The sequence below is a fragment of the Equus quagga genome, chromosome 2 (genome assembly GCF_021613505.1).
Source record: "Equus quagga isolate Etosha38 chromosome 2, UCLA_HA_Equagga_1.0, whole genome shotgun sequence".
Taxonomy (NCBI): Eukaryota; Metazoa; Chordata; class Mammalia; order Perissodactyla; family Equidae; genus Equus; species Equus quagga.
This window is the reverse complement of record NC_060268.1, coordinates 17,298,221-17,320,457: the sequence shown is the minus strand read 5'-3', so window position 1 is coordinate 17,320,457 and position 22,237 is coordinate 17,298,221. Positions and strand designations below refer to the sequence as shown.

At 43.4% G+C, this 22,237-nt stretch overlaps 1 protein-coding gene across 5 annotated transcripts in view; it reads left to right on the top strand.

Annotated features, from left to right (window-relative positions):
* Window positions 1-22,237, top strand: part of AP4S1 (adaptor related protein complex 4 subunit sigma 1) — a 44,275-nt gene that overhangs the window by 20,773 nt on the left and 1,265 nt on the right. For 4 of the 5 annotated variants that reach the window (XM_046652035.1, XM_046652034.1, XM_046652037.1 and 1 more), the window contains exons 2-5: window positions 5,074-5,283; window positions 8,535-8,621; window positions 9,328-9,396; window positions 13,982-13,993. In XM_046652035.1, the coding sequence (XP_046507991.1) occupies window positions 5,146-5,283; window positions 8,535-8,621; window positions 9,328-9,396; window positions 13,982-13,993 (306 nt within the window). In that variant the 5' untranslated portion in view covers window positions 5,074-5,145. Of the gene's footprint in view, window positions 1-5,073; window positions 5,284-5,393; window positions 5,653-8,534; window positions 8,622-9,327; window positions 9,397-13,981; window positions 13,994-22,237 lie in introns of those variants that run through there. The other variant, XM_046652033.1, reaches the window with a different exon arrangement.

The window sequence follows — 22,237 nt, the reverse complement described above, 5'->3', positions numbered from 1 at the left end:
GTGCGTTTCAAAGTAAATTCTAGATATCAGTACACTTCCCCGAAATACTTCAACATGTATATCATTAACTAAACTATTAGTTTCTTTTTAGGTAAAATTTACGTATAATAAATTCATAAGTCGTTAAAGTACATTTGCTGAGTTTTTAAAAAATCCCTACATCTGTGTAACCCAAACCCCTCACAAACTGCATTTTTTACAAAATGAAGTGTCAAAGAAAATACTAGAGTGCAATACACATAGTTTGGGTAGGCATTGTTTTATGAACTTTTGTTTCAGATATATATGTGCTTATTTCCTGGGTCACAGTGTAAAATATCTCTCTTACCATCACAATAAAAAAATAAAATCATTGGTCTTGTAGGGGAGCTCTGCATGTGATCAAATAGTGATTATATAGGGTGACAGATTTTGTAAGGTAAAGTGATGGGTTCAAAGAAAGGATAACCAGCTTTTTGTGGTGAGAATGGGGGCGTTGGGATAGGCAGGAAAGGCTCCGCTGAGGAAAAGGTGACGTATTGTCATGATGACCTTGGGCAACATTTAACAGAGCCCTCACCACGTGCCAACGCCAGGGACGGTTCTGAGAATGTTAGACGTGCTCGCTCCTCTGTTCCTCACAACCAGCAGGTAATACTATTATTACTCCCATTCTCCCTCAGACTGAGTGCAGAAAGGTTAAGTAACTTGCCCAGGATCATAAAGTTAGTAAATAATACAGCCAAACAGTCAAGCTCCGTTCACGCTTTTGACTATTATACTGTATGAGTACTATACATGTTCTTGGTGGAAATTTGCTTTCTAACTTGGGGAATTTTATTTCAATCACTTTTATGGGGCAAAAATGTTTTTTTCTGATATTACCTTAGAGAGAGTGTGTGTGTGTATTACAGTGTTATGATTCTAGGGTACATAGAAAGCATTTAGAGCTAGAAAGGATGTTAGCCATCACTGGCTTTCATTTTTATTTCTGCTTTCAATTCTAGAAACTTCATACTCTACTGTTTCATGCAATGAATTGTTCGGTATTTTCCAAATTAATTGTGCAGCAGCTTTAGAAAAGAGAATATTGACTTGATGATTCCTAAAGCTGCCTAAAGTTGATGCTTATTAAGCTTAAATGAACGTTTAATGACAATAGCACACTGAGTGAGGCAAAGAGGCAATGTGATAAAAACAGCATTATATTATGAGTCAGGAGACCAGAATTCAGGGCTTCACTCTAGCCCTCAGATTATCAGTCTTCCCATCTGCAAGATGAAGGGAGTGTACATGAGGGATGACAGACGCAAGGTGCATATGTTGCCACACTCTGCTTCCTAACCCATGACTGACTAATTACTAATCAGTCATGGTGTCCTTTTGTTCCAAACCTGAAAACAACTCCAGAATCCTTCCCAACACAGCGCTGAAAGCCACTAGTAAAGTTAGTCACAGTTGACACCCAAGTTGCAATCTATTTGTCATCTTTGGATGTGGCGATCTCTGAAGACTTTTCCTGTTCTCCTAGAAATACGCCATTAGAAATAGGAACACTGTGCCCAATTCAGTACGTATATGCTTCAGTCCTTCCAATCTCTCTTTTCTCTAGGCATTAAGTTCATATCACCTGAGACACTGATCTGTTTGTATTCTGTGAATCTACCAACCTCTCTGGTCTCGACCGTGAGGCATCCTAGCGCTGTGTAATGCTTTCCCCAGTGAAGTTCCCTTTCTTTATTCTCCCTTGACTTTCCACGCACGTTCACACAAGCTCTTGGGTGTGGAATCTCCTTACTTCCTGGCAATCAAAACATTTTCCCTAGCCTTGCGTGTTGTTAATGCAAAGAGTTTATAAAGAGGAAGTTCGTACCTGCTCCCTGACCGCTCCCAGTGCTTGTCTAAGCATGTTCCTTCTCACGGCGCTACCTCAGTTTGCTAATTATTGCTCACCCTCCTCCCTGATGATTGGTACCAAGGACAGGTGCTGAGAGCATTCATCTTCAGTTCTCAAACACGTGCTTGTCTCTGAGTCTCTGCTTTGTGTATTTTGGCACTGTATATTTTATAATAGAAATAATTTACAGTTTTGCTTGTCCACTTTACTACCACTATGTAATCCTACAGTTATAAATTGTGTGGTTGTTTATGAATGTGCAAAAAAAAGATGATGTATTCAAGTGTTTAGATGCCTTCAGTTGCTATTTTCAAGACTTACGTCCTAAGAGTATCAGTTCAGCACGTCTTTGTCATCCTTGCTCTTGAAGTCAGTGCGAAGGAATGCTGTGCTTCTGAGGTGGGGACCAACTCGATCCTTTGGTGTAACATCTCAATGGAGTCATTTTACATCTCATTTTACCACTTAAGGCAACCAGGGCATTTAAAGGCAAAGGTTTGGCCGTGGGTACCTTTGAGACAATGCATATGTTTTTTAACCTGGCAGTGGAATTCAGGGTATAGGATTGTAATTTCTAGCTTTCATAAAGATGGTTTTAAAATAACTTTGCTGAAAGGGAATAAAAGAAAGGATGGTAACTTTAATTTACTAGTCACCTGCTGTAATTTACTGGCAAGAATTTCTAAGGAGAATAAAAGCAGCACTTAATACCAAGTCATTAAACAACACACAGTGTGTTGCAATCCCACCTACAGTAGTGAGCCTACCTTCCTGGAAAAGGGAGCGAGTGACCGCAGGCCTCTGCCGTGGCGCAGCTGTCATATCCCGGGCTGAGCTGGTCTAGCTCACATCTTTTTCTGCACACTGAAGGAATGCAGCGGCTCCAGGCCTTGGCAGACTGAGCCTGACTCTTTCCAGTTCTTAATGTTTGAAATTGCTGTGCGATAACCACCTGTCTGATAGAGTTTAGGAAATAAGAGATGAGCCGAGAGGGCAAAAAATATAGTATAGGGGCTGGCCCCATGGCCAAGTGGTTAAGTTCGCGCGCTCCGCTGCAGGCGGCCCGGTGTTTCGTTGGTTCAAATCCTGGGCGCGCACATGGCACTGCTCATCAAACCACGCTGAGTCAGCGTCCCACATGCCACAACTGGAAGGACCCACAATGAAGAATATACAACTATGTACTGGGGGGCTTTGGGGAGAAAAAGGAAAAAATAAAATCTTTAAAAAATATATATATAGTATAAAACTTAGTCCAAGTATTATCCTATAATCTGTTACTATTTTTCTGTAAAATTATTCCAAATTTTAAAAGTTCATTTCAGAACTGTTCTTTTCCTTTTTGTTTCAGTGAGGAAGATTGGCCCTGAGCTAACATCTGTGCCGATCTTCCTCTATTTTGTATGTGGGATGCTGCCACTGCATGGCCTGACAAGAGGTATGTAGGTCGGTGCCCAGGATCTGAAAATGTGAACCCCGGGCCACCAAAGCACGCAAACTTAACCACTACGCCACTGGGCCAGGCCCAAGAACAATTGTTAACCTTGGTCTTTTGCACTGATTTTCACAGATATTACAAAATATGAATATGGTATTGTCAGATGAACTAATGAGGCAGCTCTGATACTCGTGATGAAAGGACTAGCCATTGGAATATATTGTGCTGTTTTGCGTTGATTATTTCAAAAATCTATATTAAGTGTAAGAGAAACAAACATGAGATTCGATACAACTGAGTTAGAAATAAAACCAGAATCATGAACCCCTGAATTATGAGGATGAGTCAGGGGATGTCATGGATCCGTGCATGTACTTGGCCTCTGAGCTGCATTTCACCTCTGACACAAAGTAATCCAAGGACTTTCGATGTCTTAACATCCCTAAAGTTCAACTTGCTTGCCTTAAAATGGGAACAACAGCAGTACCTGCCTCAGAGAATTGAAAGAGTTAAATAGTCTGTGTAAGTTGCTTGGTACAGGACTTTATAGGACTTGTTACAGGGCCTTGTTAGAAGACTTCGACCATGGTTGGTGTTACTACTACTGCTTCCAACACCAAAGAAAGAAACTCTTCACTCTAGATCTTGTCTCCACTGTCCAGAAAATAAAGTTCATGTTCCTTAGCATGACTTCCAAAGCCAATTTGATCTGATGCGAGCGGCTCCGTTTCCTGCGACCATGCTTCCTGCCCCTTGAACTGCAACGGCAATGAACAAACGTTCAGAGCTTTCCTACCCCTGTTTTCTCCACCTCAGAGTCCCTCCCTCTGGATCGCTCTTCAAGATCTTGCTTAAGGGGCTGGCCCCGTGGCCTAGTGATTAAGTTCGCGCTCTCCGCTGCAAGCGGCCCAGTGTTTCGTCAGTTCGAATCCTGGGCGCGGACATGGTACTGCTCATCAAACCACGCTGAGGCAGCGTCCCACATGCCACAACTAGAAGGATCCACAACTAAGAATATAAAACTATGTACTGGGGGGCTTTGGGGAGAAAAAGGAAAAAAATAAAATCTTAAAAAAAAAAAAAAGATCTTGCTTAAGAGCCCCTTCTCCAGGAAGCCGTCCCCCACTCTCCTGCTGTGTTCCTCGTCCCTCCTCCTGTGCATCACAGACATAAACCCGTCCCAGTTATAACTCATCACCGTGTACTACTGTTACTTGCTTACTATCTAGTACCTTTGTCGGGTGTGAAGATCAGAAATCATTACTTCTTCATCTCCATATTTTCCTCCTGGGGCTTGACACATAGTTGGCACCCAACAAGACTGATGACTCAGGGGCTGGCCCGGTGGTGCAAGGGTTAAGTTCATACGTTCCGCTTCGGTGGCCCAGGGTTCGCCGCTTTGGATCCTGGGTGCGGACATGGCACTGCTTGGCAAGGCATGCTGTGGTAGGCATCCCACAGATAAAGTAGAGGAAGATGGGCACGGATGTTAGCTCAGGGCCAGTCTTCCTCAAAAAAAGAAAAAAGATTGATGACTCAATTGAACGAATATGAGTAGAAGTACTGTGGATACTCAAAAATGTTTTGGAAGATAACAAATGAAAATTTATGTTTAGTTATTTATTAGAACCTCATTTAGTTCATAGGAGCGGAGACCAATGTTATCAGAAGATATTTTGTTTATTTCTGGTTTATCTGTAGAACACATTTAATATGACTCTTTGAGAATTTGATTTTGCCTTTTGCTTCCATCCTTCAGGTCCCAGTTGCAGCCATCCCTTGCCATAACTTTTGAACTCTATTTGGAAAAATACTGGCCAGGAAAAAAAAAATGATAAAATTTTTCCTTATGGTGAATAAGCAAGGGCAGACCCGACTTTCTAAGTACTATGAACATGTGGAGATTAATAAGCGTACGCTTCTGGAAACAGAAGTCATAAAGAGCTGTCTGTCTCGATCCAGTGAACAAGTAAGTTTCCGACTCTCTCTGTTATCTCTGCCTTCAGCTCAGCAGTGGCAGATCTGTTCTTACTGAATCTCTAGGGCGGTCGTTTTCTTTGAACTGCATTCTTTCAACAGCTCTTAGGGAGAAGAACAAATGAAGTGCAATGAAGACTGAAGCACGCTCTTTTTACATCCCCTTAAGGAAAATAAAAACCAGGAGATGTCTTCGGTTCATATTCAGGTCAGCTTATCCGTCTCAATGCACTGTGGAAGCGGCAGCTCAAACTTGCTCCTGCTAAGAGACATATCTTCTTTCTCCGTTCGTATGAATTCACCCCTTGGAACTCTCAGGAGCGCCTGGAGCAGGTGGCTTTCTTTAAGCCACAAGATGAAGGTCAGATGACCTATATAGAGGTGAACACCTGAGGCCCATTTTGTGCCGGAGGATAATATGATTCTCATGTGGAGTGCACTTTTTTTCTGCTTATCATTTTTGTAAATTTACCACCCATGTAATACTGGAACTAATGATTTAAAAACAAAACGAACTTGATTTGAACTTGTCTTATTTTATTATGTAGATGGGTGAAATGGAAGTTAAAAATTCCTATGAAGCAACACATCTATCCGTTCTGCCAAAATTGAGGTTAAATTAAATCATTAAAATAAATGGGAATGGGAATTTTTAAAACTGAGTCTATTTTTACGAAGAACTTTAATTAGAGAATTACTTAATCCGGTCTTAAACTTTGAATCCATTGGAAATCACTAAAAAACTGAGGCAAAATCAGGGCCAGTCCAGTGGCACAGCGGTTAAGTGCACATATACCACTTTGGTGGCCCGGGGTTCTCCATTTTGGATCCCAGGTGTGGACATGACACCTCTTGGCAAGCCATGCTGTGGTAGACGTCCCACATATAAAGTAGAGGAAGATGGGCACAGATGTTAGCTCAGGGCCAGTCTTCCTCAGCAAAAAACAAAAGAGGAGGATTGGCAGCAGATGTTAGCTCAGGGCTAATCTTCCTAAAAAACAAAAACTGAAGTAAAATCAGAAAACTTGTTTAAATCACCCATTAATTTTGCCAGTCCTCCATTTCACTGCAGATGTAAAAAGGCTGCCTGTGGGAACCACAGCTAAGTCTTAAAATATTAAGCTATATCAGTGCTCAGAAGTTACACGTTGGAGCTGTGTTTCCCTTGGCGTCTAAATTGATTTTCCAGTCGCAACGTCTCCGAGTCCTCTTTGAATTACCACTTGGGCCTGCCTTGGCACACACTGCTTCATGTAGTTGTCAAAAGGAAACAGAAGCTATTAAGGGGCTGTGTTAATAGCCACGTACTTTAAGTAGGGTAAACAAACTCCAGAAGCGTTCCTGTTTAACCCTTTCTGCCGAAGGCGGGCGCTCCACCATTTCAAGCACTGTTTTCACAGAGGGGGTCACTCTTTGAAATACATGCTGTGGAATGAATATACCGTTAGATATCTTTGAAGCATTCTAAATTAGTTTCGATTTTTAAAGAGAACCCAGTGGGCTTTGGGCATAATCAGGCACCAGAGTAGCATGATCTCAGCTGAGTTTTTATTTCATCCACAAAGGGGCTATGATACCTTCCTTTTTTCCTTCATGTCAGAAACTCCTGAGAGGCTTTGAAAAACGTCCCTCAGTTCTTTCAATTAGGTGTGTTTCCTTGAAAGATCTGACTGAGCAGAAATCACACTGGCTCTCCAGTGGGCCAGAAGCTGCAGAATGGGCCTCTCCTTATTACCTTTATCCTAATTTTAAATGAAAGCCCCAAATCCCTCCACTTTCTAGAGTGTCAGATGGCTTTCCCATGGAAGAAATCCCATAATCAAAACTTGCAGCTTCGTTCCTGGGTGCATCTGGGCAGCCGAGGGCGACGTGCCCCAGGACGAACAGTTCACGCGCAGTCACGTTTGGTCAAGCACCCCCGAGGTCCGAAGGGAGGCAGCACCGTGCCTTCAGTCCAACTGCTATCCCCCCCAGAGCCTCCCCATTACCCTTGTACAGTGGCTTCAGGAGAGAGATCAACGGGCAGGGAGTTGTTCTGTCCATAGTCAGTGGAAAGCCGGTTATTAATTCATAGGAAGCAATGTTTACAATGGGAGATTTTGTCTAGCATGGGCCACACAAAAGCCGTCTTTAAATAATTTATAAAAGAGTCTACACTGATTCTTTTCATGGGTCTAGGAAAAAGAAGTCAAGATTTTTTTGCATGTGTGGATGCTACATGAATTTGGCTCTTCAATGACTTTTTTTTTTTGAGAAAGATTAGCCCTGAGCTAATGTCTGCCACCAATCCTCCTCTTTTTTGCTGAGAAAGACTGGCCCTGAGCTAACATCTGTGCCCATCTTCCTCTACTTTGTATGTGGGACATCTACTACAGCATGCCTTGCCAAGCAGTGCCATGTCCACACCTGGGATCTGAACCGGCGAACTCTGGGCCGCCAAAGCAGAGCATGTGCACTTAACTGCTGTGCCACCAGGCCCGCTCTCTTCAATGAGTTTTAAATAGTACAAAACTGAATCTCTAATTACTTCCAAAAGAGCTTAAGGGAGATGAAAAGAAGAAAATCTTCTTTATCATGTTGGCTTATTTTCATGTTGGAGGCAGGTTAAAATGCTGATTATTGGGGCTGGCCCAGTTGCGCAGTGGTTAAGTTTGCATGTTCCGCTTTGGCAGCCTGGGGTTTGCCAGCTTGGATCCTGGGTGTGGACATACACACCACTTGTCAAGCCATGCTGTGGTAGGCATCCCACATATAAAGTAGAGGCAGATAGGCACAGATGTGAGCTCAGGCCAGTCTTCTTCAGCAAAAAGAGGAGGATTGGTGGCAGATGTTAGCTCAGGGCCAGTCTTCCTCAGCAAAAAGAGGGGGATTGGTGACAGATGTTAGCTCAGAGCTTATCTTCTTCAAAAAAAAAAAGAATCAAAAAAAGTGGTGATTATTCAGCAGCTTTGCCTGCTGAGTTCCACTCAGAGCCAAACAAAGGAAGGGAAGGAGCACAGGTGGGCACCCATGTGAACACTCAGACTTTTGTCCAAGACCGCTCCTCCACGTCCCATTAGAGATGCTGCCAAGCAGTCCCCTGAGTAGTGTGAGGAGAAGGCCCACAAAGACTGTGTGACATTTTAATGTCGTATATTTCTGGGAATGTATTGACATATTCAAGTCAGAGCCTCGAAACTATGCATGCTGTTTTGAAGAAATCCCTGTAGCACAGGAATTAATATCTAACTGTGTTTTGTCTAGTGCTCTTTCATCGAATATAAGGATTTTAAGCTGATATATCAGCAGTATGCGGCTCTCTTCATAGTGGTTGGAGTTAACGACACTGAGGTAAGATCATAGAAGGGCCTGTGGAAAATGCCAGAAAACTAGGAATGACAGTCTGATTTTTATCCCTCCTTACAATGACACTTCCTTCCCTGCCTGCCTCCCTAAGAACTATCTCGACTCTTTTGAAGGATCTTGGTTTCTAACGAGGCTGGGGGAAGCTGTGTGGAGGAGAAATACCTAGGATTTTTCTTGGGTTAGATGAGCAGCTTGTGGGGAAGCGCAAAGCCACAGAATGCCTTCCTCAACTCCAAGCTGTGCCAGCGTCCTGTCCTTGTTGTGTGTGGCACAGTGGGGCGGCTTAGACGAGTCGAGGCCAGTCAGTTGGGGCATTAAACGTAGGCTGACGTCTCAGAAGCCAGGTGGAAAAGTGGTGGCATGAGGGACCTGGAAAATGGCTTCAGCCAGTGGGTGATGAAGTCAGGGAGTAGAGCTGGACTTAATCTGATTTCAGTCTAGCTAGATTCATCATGGACTTTTAAAAATATCTTAGAGCTTAAGGTTTTCTACATTTCCCCTATTGATAACTTCTTTTAAACAAGTGAGTCATAGAACAATTCTGAATATTTGTCACTGGGAAGCTACTTGGCTCACATTATCTGTTTTCCAAGCCACGTGCTATAAAACCTGGTTGCTGCCTGGGCAGCTGCGTGTCTGATTTACACACGGGCCCTGCGAAAACCAATGGCATCTTCTTTTTTCGTTTCAGAATGAGATGGCAATTTATGAATTCATCCATAACTTTGTGGAAGTTTTAGACGAGTACTTCAGCCGAGTGGTAAGTCTAATGAGTAAAAGGTTTTCGACCTCAGCCCAGTTACCCAGAAATGGGTCTCTATCAAGAACGTCTGTTAACATAGAGCTTTAATATGTAAAAGTTAAACTTCAATGTTGCCGAAGCTTCTTTACCTTTCCTTCGGGCTCATCCAAAGTGTTACAAACCTTTGTGTGCCTTAGATCTTTATAAAGAACCAGTTCTACAAGACTAAGAAACTCTTACGTCTCTCCACGAAAAGATTTTGCTCTCTCTTTTCTTCTTTCTGCTGCTTCCCCTCCTAAGATACCAGGACCCTTTTTAGTTTAAGAACCATTTCCCTCCATACCCTTGCTTTGAGGGTCAGAACCAACTCCCCTAAGAAATACATGAGTTCCTTTCCAACAGTCCTTTTTTTAAAAAAAACAGCTCTATTGAAATATAATTTACATACCATACAATTCACTCATTTAAAGTGTATGGTTTTTAGTATTTACAATGAGTTATGCAACCATCACCACAATCAGTTTTAGAATATTTCATCACCCTAAAAAGAAACACCGTGCCCATGAGCACTTCCCTCCCAGTTATCCCCCTCAACCTGCTCTGGGCCCTCGGTAACCGCTGATCTACTTTCTGTCTCTGTAAGTTTGCCTGTTCCAGACATTGTATCTAAAGAGAATTATACCATGGTGGTCTTTTCTGACCGGCTCTTTTCACTTAGCATAATGTTTTCAAGATCCATCCATGGTGTAGCATGTGTCAGAACTTCATTCCTTTTTATAGCCGAATAATATTCTACTTTATGGATGTACCACATTTTGTTTCCATTCATCAGTTGATGGACATTTGGGTCATTTATACTTTTTGGCTATTATGAATAACGCTGCTGTGAACATTCACATACACGTTTTTGTGTGGAATCATGGTTTCACTTCTCTTGGGTGTCTACCTAGGAGCGAAATTGCTAGGTGATGTGGTAACTCCATGTTTAACATTTTGATGAACTGCCAAACTCTTTTCCAAAGTGACTGCTTGATTTAAATTCCCATCAGCAGTGTATGAGCTTCCAGTTTCTCCATGTCCTCACCAAAACTCATTATCTACCTTTTGGATTGTAGCCATCCTAGTGGGTATGAAGTGGTATACGGGCCAGTCAATTGTGGGTTTTATTTATGTTTCACTGGTGAATAACAAAGTTGAGCATCTTTTCATGTTTTGGCCATCTATATATCTTCTCTGGAGAAATGTCCGTTCAAATCCTTTGCCCATTTTTCAGTTGCGTTACTTGTCTTTCTATTGTTGAGTTATGAGTTCTTTATATATTCTGAATACAAATCTCTTATTGAATATGATTTGAAAGTATTTTCTCCTATTCAGTCATTTTCTTTGCACTTTCTTGATGATGTGCTTTGGAGCACAATAGTTTTTAATTTTGATGAAGTTCAGTTAATTTGTTTTTTCTTTTGTTCCTTGTGTCCTTGGTGTCATGTCTAAAAAGGCTTTGCCTAACCTATGGTCGTGAAGATTTACTCTTATGTTTTCTTCTTAGAGTTTTATCATTTTAGCTCCTACATTTAGGTCTGTGATCCATTTTGAGTAATTTTAGTACATCATGTGAAGTAGGGGTGTAACTTTTACTATTTTGCACGTGGCTATCCACTTGTCCCCAAACCATTTGTTGAAAAGACTGTTCTTTCCCCGCATTGAGTTGTCTTGGCACCCCTGTCAAAAATCAATTGACCATAAACGTAAGGGTCTCTGTCTGGACTTTCAGTTCTCTTCTAATGATCTATGTGTTTCTCCTTCTGCCAGTACCACACTGTCTCGATGAGGTTAGCTTTGTAGTTAGTTTGAAATCCAACAGTCTTTTAAGAAAGAATCAGTGAAGATGTTTTCCTTTGCTACCTCAGGCCTTCCAGAGCCTTCTTGAGAAGTAGTAGTGGCACAAGCTGATTTGTCAAAGTTGCTTTGTTTGTTTCATTTTGCTTTTAAATAAAAGGATTAGGAAGGAACTCTTTCCCAGCTGCTTCCTCCTGAGGCAGTGAGTGGCATCTGCTGCCTCTTTAGTAATGTTGAGTGACCTGAAGCCTGCTGAGGGCGAAACTCGTGTTAAGAAGCTCCATCTTCAGCCTAAGTCGTAATGCCAGAAGTCAAGTTTGGCACACTCCTTCACGGAATGATCGGCCGGCCTGTCTTCGTTGCCGTCGTGCAGCAGTTCTCCAAGTGTGGCTCCTGGACCAGCAGCATCAGCACCACCTGGGAACTCGTTAGAAATACAAATTCTGGACCCGCTCCGGAGCACTGAATCAGAAACTCTGGGTGGAGGCCCAGCCATCTGTTTGAACAAGGCTTCCAGGTGATGTGCTGCGTGCTGACGTTCCAGGAGCGCTGCCTTTCTGCAGGAGGCCTACTGTCAGCCGTTTCCTGATTCAGGAGTTGGAGCTGGGAAGCTGCCCTGTGGCCTGTGACATGGTAGTGCATCTAGCTAGAAGGGATTGGACCGTCCGAAGCCGAATGAGGGCAAGAGGGCAGCTCTTCCAGAGACTGGCCTTGCGGGGACGGGGGCATTGATGCTGGCTTTGAAATCTGTCTTTGTATTGATTGCTTGGGGAGAGCACCACAGACCAGCACTGTCCAGTGGAACTTTCTGCAGTGATAGAAATGTGCTGTACCTGTGCCGGCCAATATGGGAGCCACTGGCCACATGTGGCTCTTGAACACTTGAAATGTGATTAGTGTAAATGAGGAGCTGAAATTTTAATTTTATTTTGCTTTAACTAATTTAACTTTAAATCACCACAGGAGGCTGGTGGTCGCCATAGTGGACAGCATAGCTCTGTCTCTTGTTTCTCTCCTGATGACACTCTCTTCAGACAGGCTGGTTGCAAGTCAGGGTCTGGGATTCAGAGCTGGCCGTGATTAGCCACTTTAAGGCAACACCTATCAAGAAGAATAGAATTTCCCAAAATAGCAATGTTTTAAACCTGGAAGAATAAAGAGTGGGTATAAGTACTATCATTGCTAAAGTTTCTAAAATTGTTATTATTATATTCGGTAACTGAGAATAAATAGCAGGTTGCTGAATTCTAGCTGTCATTCTAGGGAGAGCGTCAGTGACCACATAACCACAGAAGTAAAGATTAGAATTTAATTTAAACCAAGTGATTACACAGGACTTGGACAGTACTCAGGGATGGCCTGGTGTCAGATGGCAGTAGCAAAAAGCAGAGAAAGAGGAGGGAAAAGAGTACTATGGGAAAGAAAATAGACTTTGTCCCGCTGGTGGAGAATGCCTTGTCATCTGAGATTTATTTTTAGGTTTGTGAGTTTTAAACATTCTTTCTGGGGCTATTTTTCATCTTAGAGTTTTAAAATCTTAAATTTGGAGATCAGCCTCATGCTGTCTGGGCTGAAAGAAGCATCTTGGCATCACGTTTCAAGACAAAAAGCCAGCCCAGTGAGCTTCAGCACAGGCAGCTCCACAAGAGAGGGGGCCTCACTGTTGAGGAAGTGGGACCAGGGCTGTGGGTGCTACCCTTGACAAACCTCAGGTCCTCTCAAGTGTCATTGAACTCTGTTTACTTTGTCCTTCTGGGACTTCTTCATGACATAAATATCTATATTCATTGAAAAAAATTAAAAATACATATAAGCAAAAAGAAAGGGGAGAAGAGCATCAGTAAGCCCATCACGTATTGATACATACTGTTAGGTACATTTCCGCTAGGCTTTACACATCTGTCTATATCTACATTTCTCTTTATGTATACATGTATACATGGGATAATACTGTATATGCCATTTTATAGCTTGCTTTCTTATTTAACAATGGTCAGTACTTGTATATCTGCATCATCTTTTTTTTCTTTTTTTTTTGGGGGGGGTGAGGAAGATTGGCCCTGAGTGAACATCTGCTGCCAATGCTCCTCTTTTTGCTTGAGGAAGATTGTCCCTGAGCTACCATCTGTGCCAGTCTTCCTCTATTTTGTATGTGGGTTGCCGCCACAGCATGGCTGCCCATGAGTGGTATAGGTCTGCACCTGGCAACCAAACCCAGGGTGCTGAAGCAGAGCACACTGAACTTAACCACTAGGCCATGGAGCCGGCCCCTACATCATCATTTGTGGATCTGCTATAATTTATTTAACTAGTCCCCACTTGATAGACACTTAGCTTGTTTTCAATAATTTGCTGCTATAAACAACATTACCCTGCACATCCTATCACACATTGTTGTGTCATCATCTAATTATTTCCTTAGAATAAACTTGTAGAAATAAAATTGATGCATTCAAAGGGTAAGCACATTATTCAAAGGGTATCCACATATCAAATTACCTATCATCTGTAATGGTTGAGTTCCTTTATTCCCTCTAGCTTCTAAGATAAATTGTTCTGGCCTCTAAAATTCCTCTAAACTGCAGCCGATTATGTTTTTAAATCGCAATCCCGAACTCAGGGCCTTCCCGCTCTCAGGCTCCTTCATACTGAGCAGCCCCTCTCACCCGCTGCCAGGCCTGCGGCCCAAGCAGCCCGCGGGCAAGCCACTAGGCGCCCTGTGTGCCGGTGTCTCTTTCTCATCCTTGCACTCTTTTCTCTTTTCCAGAGTGAATTAGATGTATCCTTTTTCACCTCTGTGAGCCAAGTTTTCCACAGAACTTGGCAAAGCACAGGCTAGTCCTGATCAGGTAAGTGCCACAGGGCAGGAAAACTGTTCAACAGAATCCGGAATCCGAATGCTCATCAGCAACAACTCTGACGAGACAGCCAGAGGCGCAGGTGCTCTGCCGAACAGCCCCGCCGGCCTCTTCACAAGGACAATTCTTATGAAGATTCTGATATTTTTCAGACAGGGCAATGCTAGGTAGTAGTTAATAATAGCTTATATATTAATTTAGCTTCTTTTAAGCATATGGAATAGACCTTTTCATAATTTAAACAACACAGCCAGAAAGCACTTGGTCCTCCTAGAGAGAATGGATTTTCATGGCTCCAGGTGTAAATCTCCAGAAACTCCCCACGTGATCAGAATAAGGCCTGTGGGGATGATAAACTGGAGCGTTAAAGAAATTGCCTGGCTTGTATTCATTTCCTTTTATAGCAGAGAAAGCTCTCCTTTTCTTCTCTTCCTTCTCCCGTTTAAATCAGAGTATCCCAGGGCCCCAACAACAGGCATGACTTGCCCAGAATGCTGCAGGCCTGTGGATTTTGGCGGGAGCCCACTGGGATCTGTGTGAGTGCTCTGGAGGCAAGCTGACTTCCAAGTTAATTTTTACTGCAAAAATCAGCTTACCACTTGAAAGCAATAAATAAAAGCGTCCTTTGAGAAAACATCAAGCTTGAATCTAAAATAGTAACATTAATTATAACAAATATATAATATACATAAAATATATGTAATATATGACAAATATAGATTAATTATAATACATGTTTATGTACATATACCCTAATATATGGATATATTAGACACATGTGCCTGAGCCAGTATATTCCGGGAAATGGCCATTTACCTTTTACCTGACTCTAAGAAGATGTCATCATGTGGACCAACTTGGTTTGCAGGCTGCGTGTGGACGCCTCTTTAAACTAACTGTGAAAATCTGAGTGCCCTCTAGTGGTGAGTGACCTAAATCTGTGATCCCTTTGACCTAAGAGACCCAAGACTAGGCTGCATATTAGGGTGGATTTTTATTCAGCATTTAACATTCCATTTTAGCTAAGCCCTTTAAAGCAATTCAAAATACATCTCTTCCTCCTCGTACAGGGGCATAAGCAAAATGCCTTTTGATTAAAAAAATCGTCAGGAAGACAGCAAAGGCCAATAGACACTTCACTGGGAGGCCAGAAACCCCACTTCCGCCTTCGGCTGCCACCAGCTGTGCGTCTTGGACAAGACGCACAACCCCCTCATCTCAGAGTGATAGAATTAGACAAGAAGAGCTTCAACACTCTCCCAGCCTTAATATTTGGTGTCGTCATGACTCTAGGGAACTGAGCTGTTACCGTACACCCAGAAGAGGAAGAGTCTGACGAGTCGAGATATTCAGAGTTAAAGGGAATCAGATATAACAGGATATGTATTGGAGTTGGACTAGTTGTATTCAGAGTGTCTTACATATTGACTAGATGTTTATTAGAAGTAGAGACGCGTTTCTTTGTCTTTGTATTCCTTTGGTGTTTAGCATAGGTCCGTGTAATGGGCTCCAGCATTCTTGTTTGAAGTTAATTTCCACTGCAGGGCACACAATTTGTATCTTTTATCCTCATTTTACTTGGTTTCATTTTTGCCTTCCCTTCCTCTCTGACCAGCTTACTTATTTACTGTCCTGAGGAGTTACTTAGGCATCTCCATCAGGCAGATTAGGGACTTTGCATCATTTAGAGAGGGGAACTAAATCTCTCGGGACCTGGCAGTGTCTGTCTTCGCTCTGGGTGTAATTCCACGTGGGCCTCCGGTGGTCTAAAGGTGGAGGCAGGACGTGGGGCCATTCTTAAAGGGTTTCCTCCCTCAGCCATCTGAAAAATATCAAATGAAAAGCCCAGGCCTCTCCTCTGCCTCGTACATAGTTCCTTTTACCCATCTCGTGTCCAGGGATGGCCTCCACGCACCAGCTACATACCACCAGTAAGACAAGGGAGCCTTTCAGAGGTGTCCTGCTTCCCCTGTGCAGGGCCACAGACGCTCTGCAGCCCCAGTCTGGGAGCATGTAACCAGCAGCCTGCTGGAGCAGCTAACCTTGTTCACGTCTGCTCTGCCAGGAAAGCTTTCTTAGGCCTTGAAAAGTTGAAAACAAGCAACTGATAGAATTGGAACCTGGAGCTGGTTCTCCCAACGCTCAGAGCACATCGTCTTCTTTGTGTTGCTCAGGCTTAAGAAAGCCCTCCTTGTCAGCCCACGTGGAAGAGACCTGATTTACAGCTCAGTTCTGGAAGAGACGTGATATACAGCTGGGTTCTGGTGCAGCGACAGAGGATGGAAGTCAGAACCACATGGAATTCCCAAGCAGCCCTTTCCGTGTAGGCTTATTCTCCAGAGGCTTTGGCTCTCTGGAGCCTTTTAAGAATGGGGCAGTTTCCCAGAGCCTGCAGTTAGACTCTGAGAAATAAAATGCACCATTTACATTTCCCTTTAGTATGAACTTGTTCTCCTTCTAGTAAGACTAACAATCACAGAGCAAGACAGATGGGATTTTAAAAAGAAACGACCTAAGCACAAGAAATCAGGACAGGAATTCTGGCTTGTTGCAAACCCTTCTAAGTGGAAGCTCTGCTGCAGTGGTGTCAGGCGGGGCCGACTGCACCCTTGGGACCAAGCACGTCAGTGACCTAAATCATTCGCGTGCCGTGAAGAAGCTCCTGTAGGCTCTTCACATTCCACTCCACCCGCTGGGCTGAAGTGTTGCCGGAGGATTCCTGAGGCCCTGCCTCTATAGGGAAAGTCTGCCCTATCACACACTTTGGTAGACTTATTTAGGACTTTAAATTCTGTGAATAAAGATGATTTTTAGGAACCAAGTGATGAGCTTCCCAAAATGTGCTCGGCTCTGGAGCCCAGGTTTGCTGAATTCTCCAGACCATTCATAATTCAAAGGAGCTGTCTCCACCCCTTTCTGCTAAATATTCAAGGGTCGGCACCAGTGAACAGTGCCGTGTGGGAGATGTCTGACTCCTCCTCAGTTCAGCGCACACCTGCCGTGTGTGTGAAGGTACAGAAAACTTCAACAGCCTTTTTGGTGTTTGGTGCCTGGTTTTCTTCGGCTGGAATGGAATGCAGCAGTACCTTTAGCCCTGGACCACCAGGCGCTTTCCTGGACCCTATGCTTTCGAGGGCCCCCCTCCAGCTCTCCTTCGCAGCACCTCTCTCCAGGCGTGAGGATCCTGACCCAGAGCCTGCAAGGTCCCCATCCGCTTCGTGACCACCCTTAGCTACCTGGGTCCCCAGAATTTACTAGGTGCCCAGTCATCCCAGAGCCTGCTGCTAGGGCCTCTCATCCACCCTCACCCACCCCAGGACTGGGGGCAGGAATGGTTGAGATGCTGGGATGGTAACTGGGGTATCCCACATGCGTGCTTGGGAAGAGAAGTGGGGAGCAGGCTGTGTCCCTGTTTATATTCTCGTGCCCCTCCCCCATGAGTATAGGGTAGGCTTATACTCCAGAATATTTTCTTGATTCAAAAATATCTTTTAAAAAGAAATCTTTAGAAAACAATCATGTTTTTCTTTTATAAGTCCCTAAAGCCAAAAGGTCCGAACAGTTAATTGTAGAACCTTAAAGCTCATGTGGGTGATGTGGAAGGACCCTGAATCATGCCTTCTTTATGGCAGTGGAGGGCAGCGGGTAGGAAGGGCCTTGATCCTGCTGGCACTCTCTGGGGCTCAGGTAGTCATCTGCCATGGTGCTCCCTGGAGGGATGCAGGCACCCCGGCAGCAGTCATCAGCACCAGCAAGACTGGCAGTCGGGCCCTGATCAGGACCCAGGGCCCACTGGGGGACATCCGCCTCTTGTTCCTTCATCACCTTCCTAAACCCCAAACCCCTTCAGAGGGCCAGAAACCAGAAGAGGGTTTCTCCCGGTAGGAGATCATTTCGGCTGGACTTAATGAGAAATCACAAAAGTACTTGTTCAACTAGGGGCTACAGAAATACTGGCAAGAATAAAGAAATTCTCCAGGGAACCATCCAACACTGAAGTGGCAGCTTCTAAGTGACCTGAGACTCTCTCGATGTTCTCTCAGAAAGTTATAATAATTAAGTCTTTACAAAAGGATTTCTTTGGAGGTACGATAGAGCAAGTGACTGCATCAGGAATGGCTCGATAATATCAGGAAGGAGCAAAGCAGCTCCCCTCCCCTGAAGGTTACTTTTAGAGTCATAGGATCTGAGTACTTTGGAGCTGGAAGAAACCTACACAACCACCAAGTTAAAAACCTCACTTTTTTGGATGAAGAGGCCAAGGCCCAGAGAGGTTCTGTGATGTGTCCCCATCCACAGAGCGACTTTGGGGCAGAGCTGGCACTGCTTTCAGTGTTTCCAGGGCCCTGAAACTCTAGGGCCATAAGTTAGATAGAAGATTCAACTTGACACATTTTTTAAAAAGTGACCCAATCATCTGGAGTAGATTGTGGCAATTTATTCTCTAACAAGACGTTTATAAAGTGTCTTGGTGTTGTCAAAGCTTTTTCCCCAATCAGGGAAGGTGTTTAGAGAACACTCCTCTTTGGTTGGAGGAGTCAGAAATGATGAAACATCTTGAAGAGAGTATCTGAATGTCTTGATAAGAGCGTGAGCTCCACAAGTGGAGTTCACGTTGAGATTTCTAAACATCTTTTTTTCCTTTTGAAAATATGCAGATTGAAAGCAGGGCTGCAAGGAGTGAGAGCTGGCCCGTGGGCCTGAGGGGATGTGTGCAGCTAGTCGTCTTTGGGAAGGGCAGGCACTGAGGGATGAGGGGTGGGGCTCTCTCCATCCGGAGAGTCCCAGGTAACGCTGTTATGGGCGGCGAGTCTGAGAATTAGGAACGGTCCCCAAGGGAGTCAGTCATCCACCTGGGAAAGGGATGTGAATGTTCCAGATGAAACAGTTCTACTTTCCAGGCTTTTCCGGCTCCCACTAGCCTTCGCCAGCTCTCCATTTTCTTTAAATGTGTTCTCTGCGTCCTTTAGGTGCCATCTCCACCCACTGCTATGCCTTTTGTTCCATGCTTCTGGGTTCTGTTTTTCTCCAGAATGGTGACTTATGAGAAACAACCGGGTTAGGACAAAAAAGAGGAGAAAGGACAAGCTCATTCGACCCATTGCTGACTTTCGTATTTGTGTAATTTTACATAAGCCTACACAAACTTAAAAAAAAAATTACACCTGGATGTCTCGTTGCTCTCAGAATATGAATGGGTCTTCAAGGAAAACCTACTTAGACAAAAAGATACACTCCTTTTCAGTGGCCTAATTAACAAGAGACAACGCTAAGCCTGAAAATGCACAGAGGACTGTGTTACGAGGAGAGCATAGCCAGGACTTCTAGACGATAGTATTCCATTTTCTGTGGGAAATCTGAGCACAGTGGCCCCTGGCAGCTTATCTGATCTCACGGGAAATTGAATTAAAGTATAAATTAATGAGAGCAAGTTTTTCCCACCCTACTTAGTCTGCTTAGCTAGGATCTTAAAAAAGAAAGAAATCAAGTAAGAAGATAGAGATCTGAGACCAAAATTGATTTAGAAATCTTCATTTCTAGGCTGGGCTCTGCCTCGCAATTGCGTTTGAGGTCCATTTGCATTACTGTGCCGCTCAGTTTTCTCACAGTAAAGGATAACCAGGCCACCACAGTCGTGTTAAAATACCAGGTCGAAAAAGTGTTTTGTGATGTAGAGATCAAAATTCCAACGTAGGAAGCAGAAACATTTTGATCACTTTAACTAAAAAATTGATTTCAGTGGCATTAATATTAGCAGGGCTGTAAGATGTTCAACTCCAATCCACATTACAAGACATTCAGAAAGGCTCTTAGGTTTCAGGGTTGGGAGAAAGTGGGGCTTTATGAATCTGCTCTTAGGGAGGCTATTTCTAGTTCGTCCCAGCTCCAACCTTAGGGTGCCCGTGAGGAGAAACAAGTTGCCTTGAGGATGTTTAAGTCAGTTCAGTATAGGCCCAAAGGTAGGACCTTCTTGAAATATTTTCAGCTCACCACACTATCAGACCAACAGCCTGGGCTTTTCTTGCTTCCTCCTCTTCCAGAAGTCGAGGTTGAACTGTGTTTGCCCATGTTTACTGCCATGTGGCTTGGCATATAGGGTGTTGTTTGGTCCCTGCTCACCTGGCATACAGCCCAAATGCCATTACTCATAAACCAAATCAAGATGTGAACAACAGCTGGATTCTTATTTTAAAGGAATCATGTGATTCTGGGGGAAATCAGCTTACAGGCTTTTGCCCCACATTGGATTTGGTCTGTGGTTTCCCTATTTAGTGCCAAAAAGCTGCATGATTATTAGGCGTTTGAGCCAGATACTCAGATGGACAGGCAGTCACATGCCCACAGTACAGAATGACCTCACTGAGCAACTCATGTTTCCAGGATGTTGGGAAATTCAGATTTGCTGAAGGAGCTTGTCCTTGCAATGTGAGGATGTCAGTGGTTGACATGATTCAGCATTAAATTCTAATCTGAATTTCAAAACAATTGGCCAGTTGAAGGGGACATTTGAATTGATTATCATCTACTTGCCAAAGATGGAGCAGTCTTCGGAGCAGCTTGACCCCTGAACCAATTCAAATAGAATAGATTAAAATTAGATCTCCTTCTATCCCAAGGAAAAACATCTTGGATGAGTTGACATTTTCAAAGGCACCAAGGCTTTTATTGCCCTTAGTAAATATAACAGGGGGATTCTACAGGCCAGTTTTCATGTCGCCACCTGTGCGCCCCCCTTGCCTTTTTTTTTGGTGAGGAAGATTGGTCCTGAGCTAACATCTGTTGTCCATCTTCCTCTTTTTGCTTGAGGAAGATTGTCCCTGAGCTAACGTCTCTGCCAGTCTTCCTCTATTTTATATGTAGGACGCCGCTGTGATGACAGCGGTGTGTAGGTCCGCACTTGGAATCCGAACCTGTGAACCTGACACCGCTGAAGGGGTGTGTGCAAACTTAACCACTGTGCCACCAGGCCAGCTCCCCAACTTGCCTTTCTCTCTACCTGGCTGTTATTTCCATTGTCTTGGCTTCTCAGTTCTGGCTTCTGGATCTGGTGAACAGGATTGAGTCAAGGGCCTAATATTCCAGTCCGAATGTGGCCATGGACAAAGCAATCATCTATATAATTGGAAGACATTATTAATAGGTATATCAGAGTAAAGGTTTTTTTCTGGGTCACTTAAGGACAGTTCCCATGGGCTCCTAAAAAACAGTTTATTCTGCTGGAGGACTATTTGCACAGAGCTTAATGAGATATTAACACAGAGCCTAATAGAAACTGAAAAGTCATTCACAGGGTTGTTTTATTCTGTATAGATGTACTTCACTAAAGAAATACAATATAGACTTGAAGATCTGGAATTATTAAACAAAAATCAGGTGGTAATGATTCACTTTACAAAGATTCACTATTTAATTATGGACTCCCCTGCTGCATTTAACCACTCATTTGTTGAACGAAGTTTATCTATTTAAAACAATCTGTCACCTGTTTTTTTTAACAGAACAGGATCATGCTCTTTAAATAGAGATGGGAACTCAAGATATGAAAGTGTAGAATTCAGAAGCATTCAACCATTATCACCATCTTACTCCACTTCCTCTTTTCCTTTCATGAAAGAAAAGTTAGGTACTCAAATGAAGGGGCTCCTAGGGGAAGACTTTGGCTCTTTCTCATTAGCAACATAGTCTACCAATATTTTCCTCTTCCTCCATGCCATATACTAACTTTCCAATAAGAAGAGCAGTAAGTTTGGGGGGAGGGCAAAAGGGGTAAAGGGGCACGCATGCATGGTGACAGCTGGAAACTAGACTTTTGGTGGTGAACACAAGGCACACTGTACAGAAGCCGAAATATGATGTACACCTGAAATTTACACAATGTCATTAACAACGTGACCTCAATAAAACAAAGATTAAAAAAGAACATCAGTAAGCTAAAGTGGCTCCAGAATTCTCAAATGAGTATTTTTACAACTGTCCATTTATAAGAGGTACTCTCTTGAAATTCAGAATTTTTATCTACTTGGGAACTGAGTCAGCACTGCCTTGCCTTCTTCATTTCTCCTCATGGTTATTTATTTTTTTTTAAAGATTTTATTTTTTTCCTTTTTCTCCCCAAAGCCCCCCGGTACATAGTTGTATATTCTTCGTTGTGGGTCCTTCCAGTT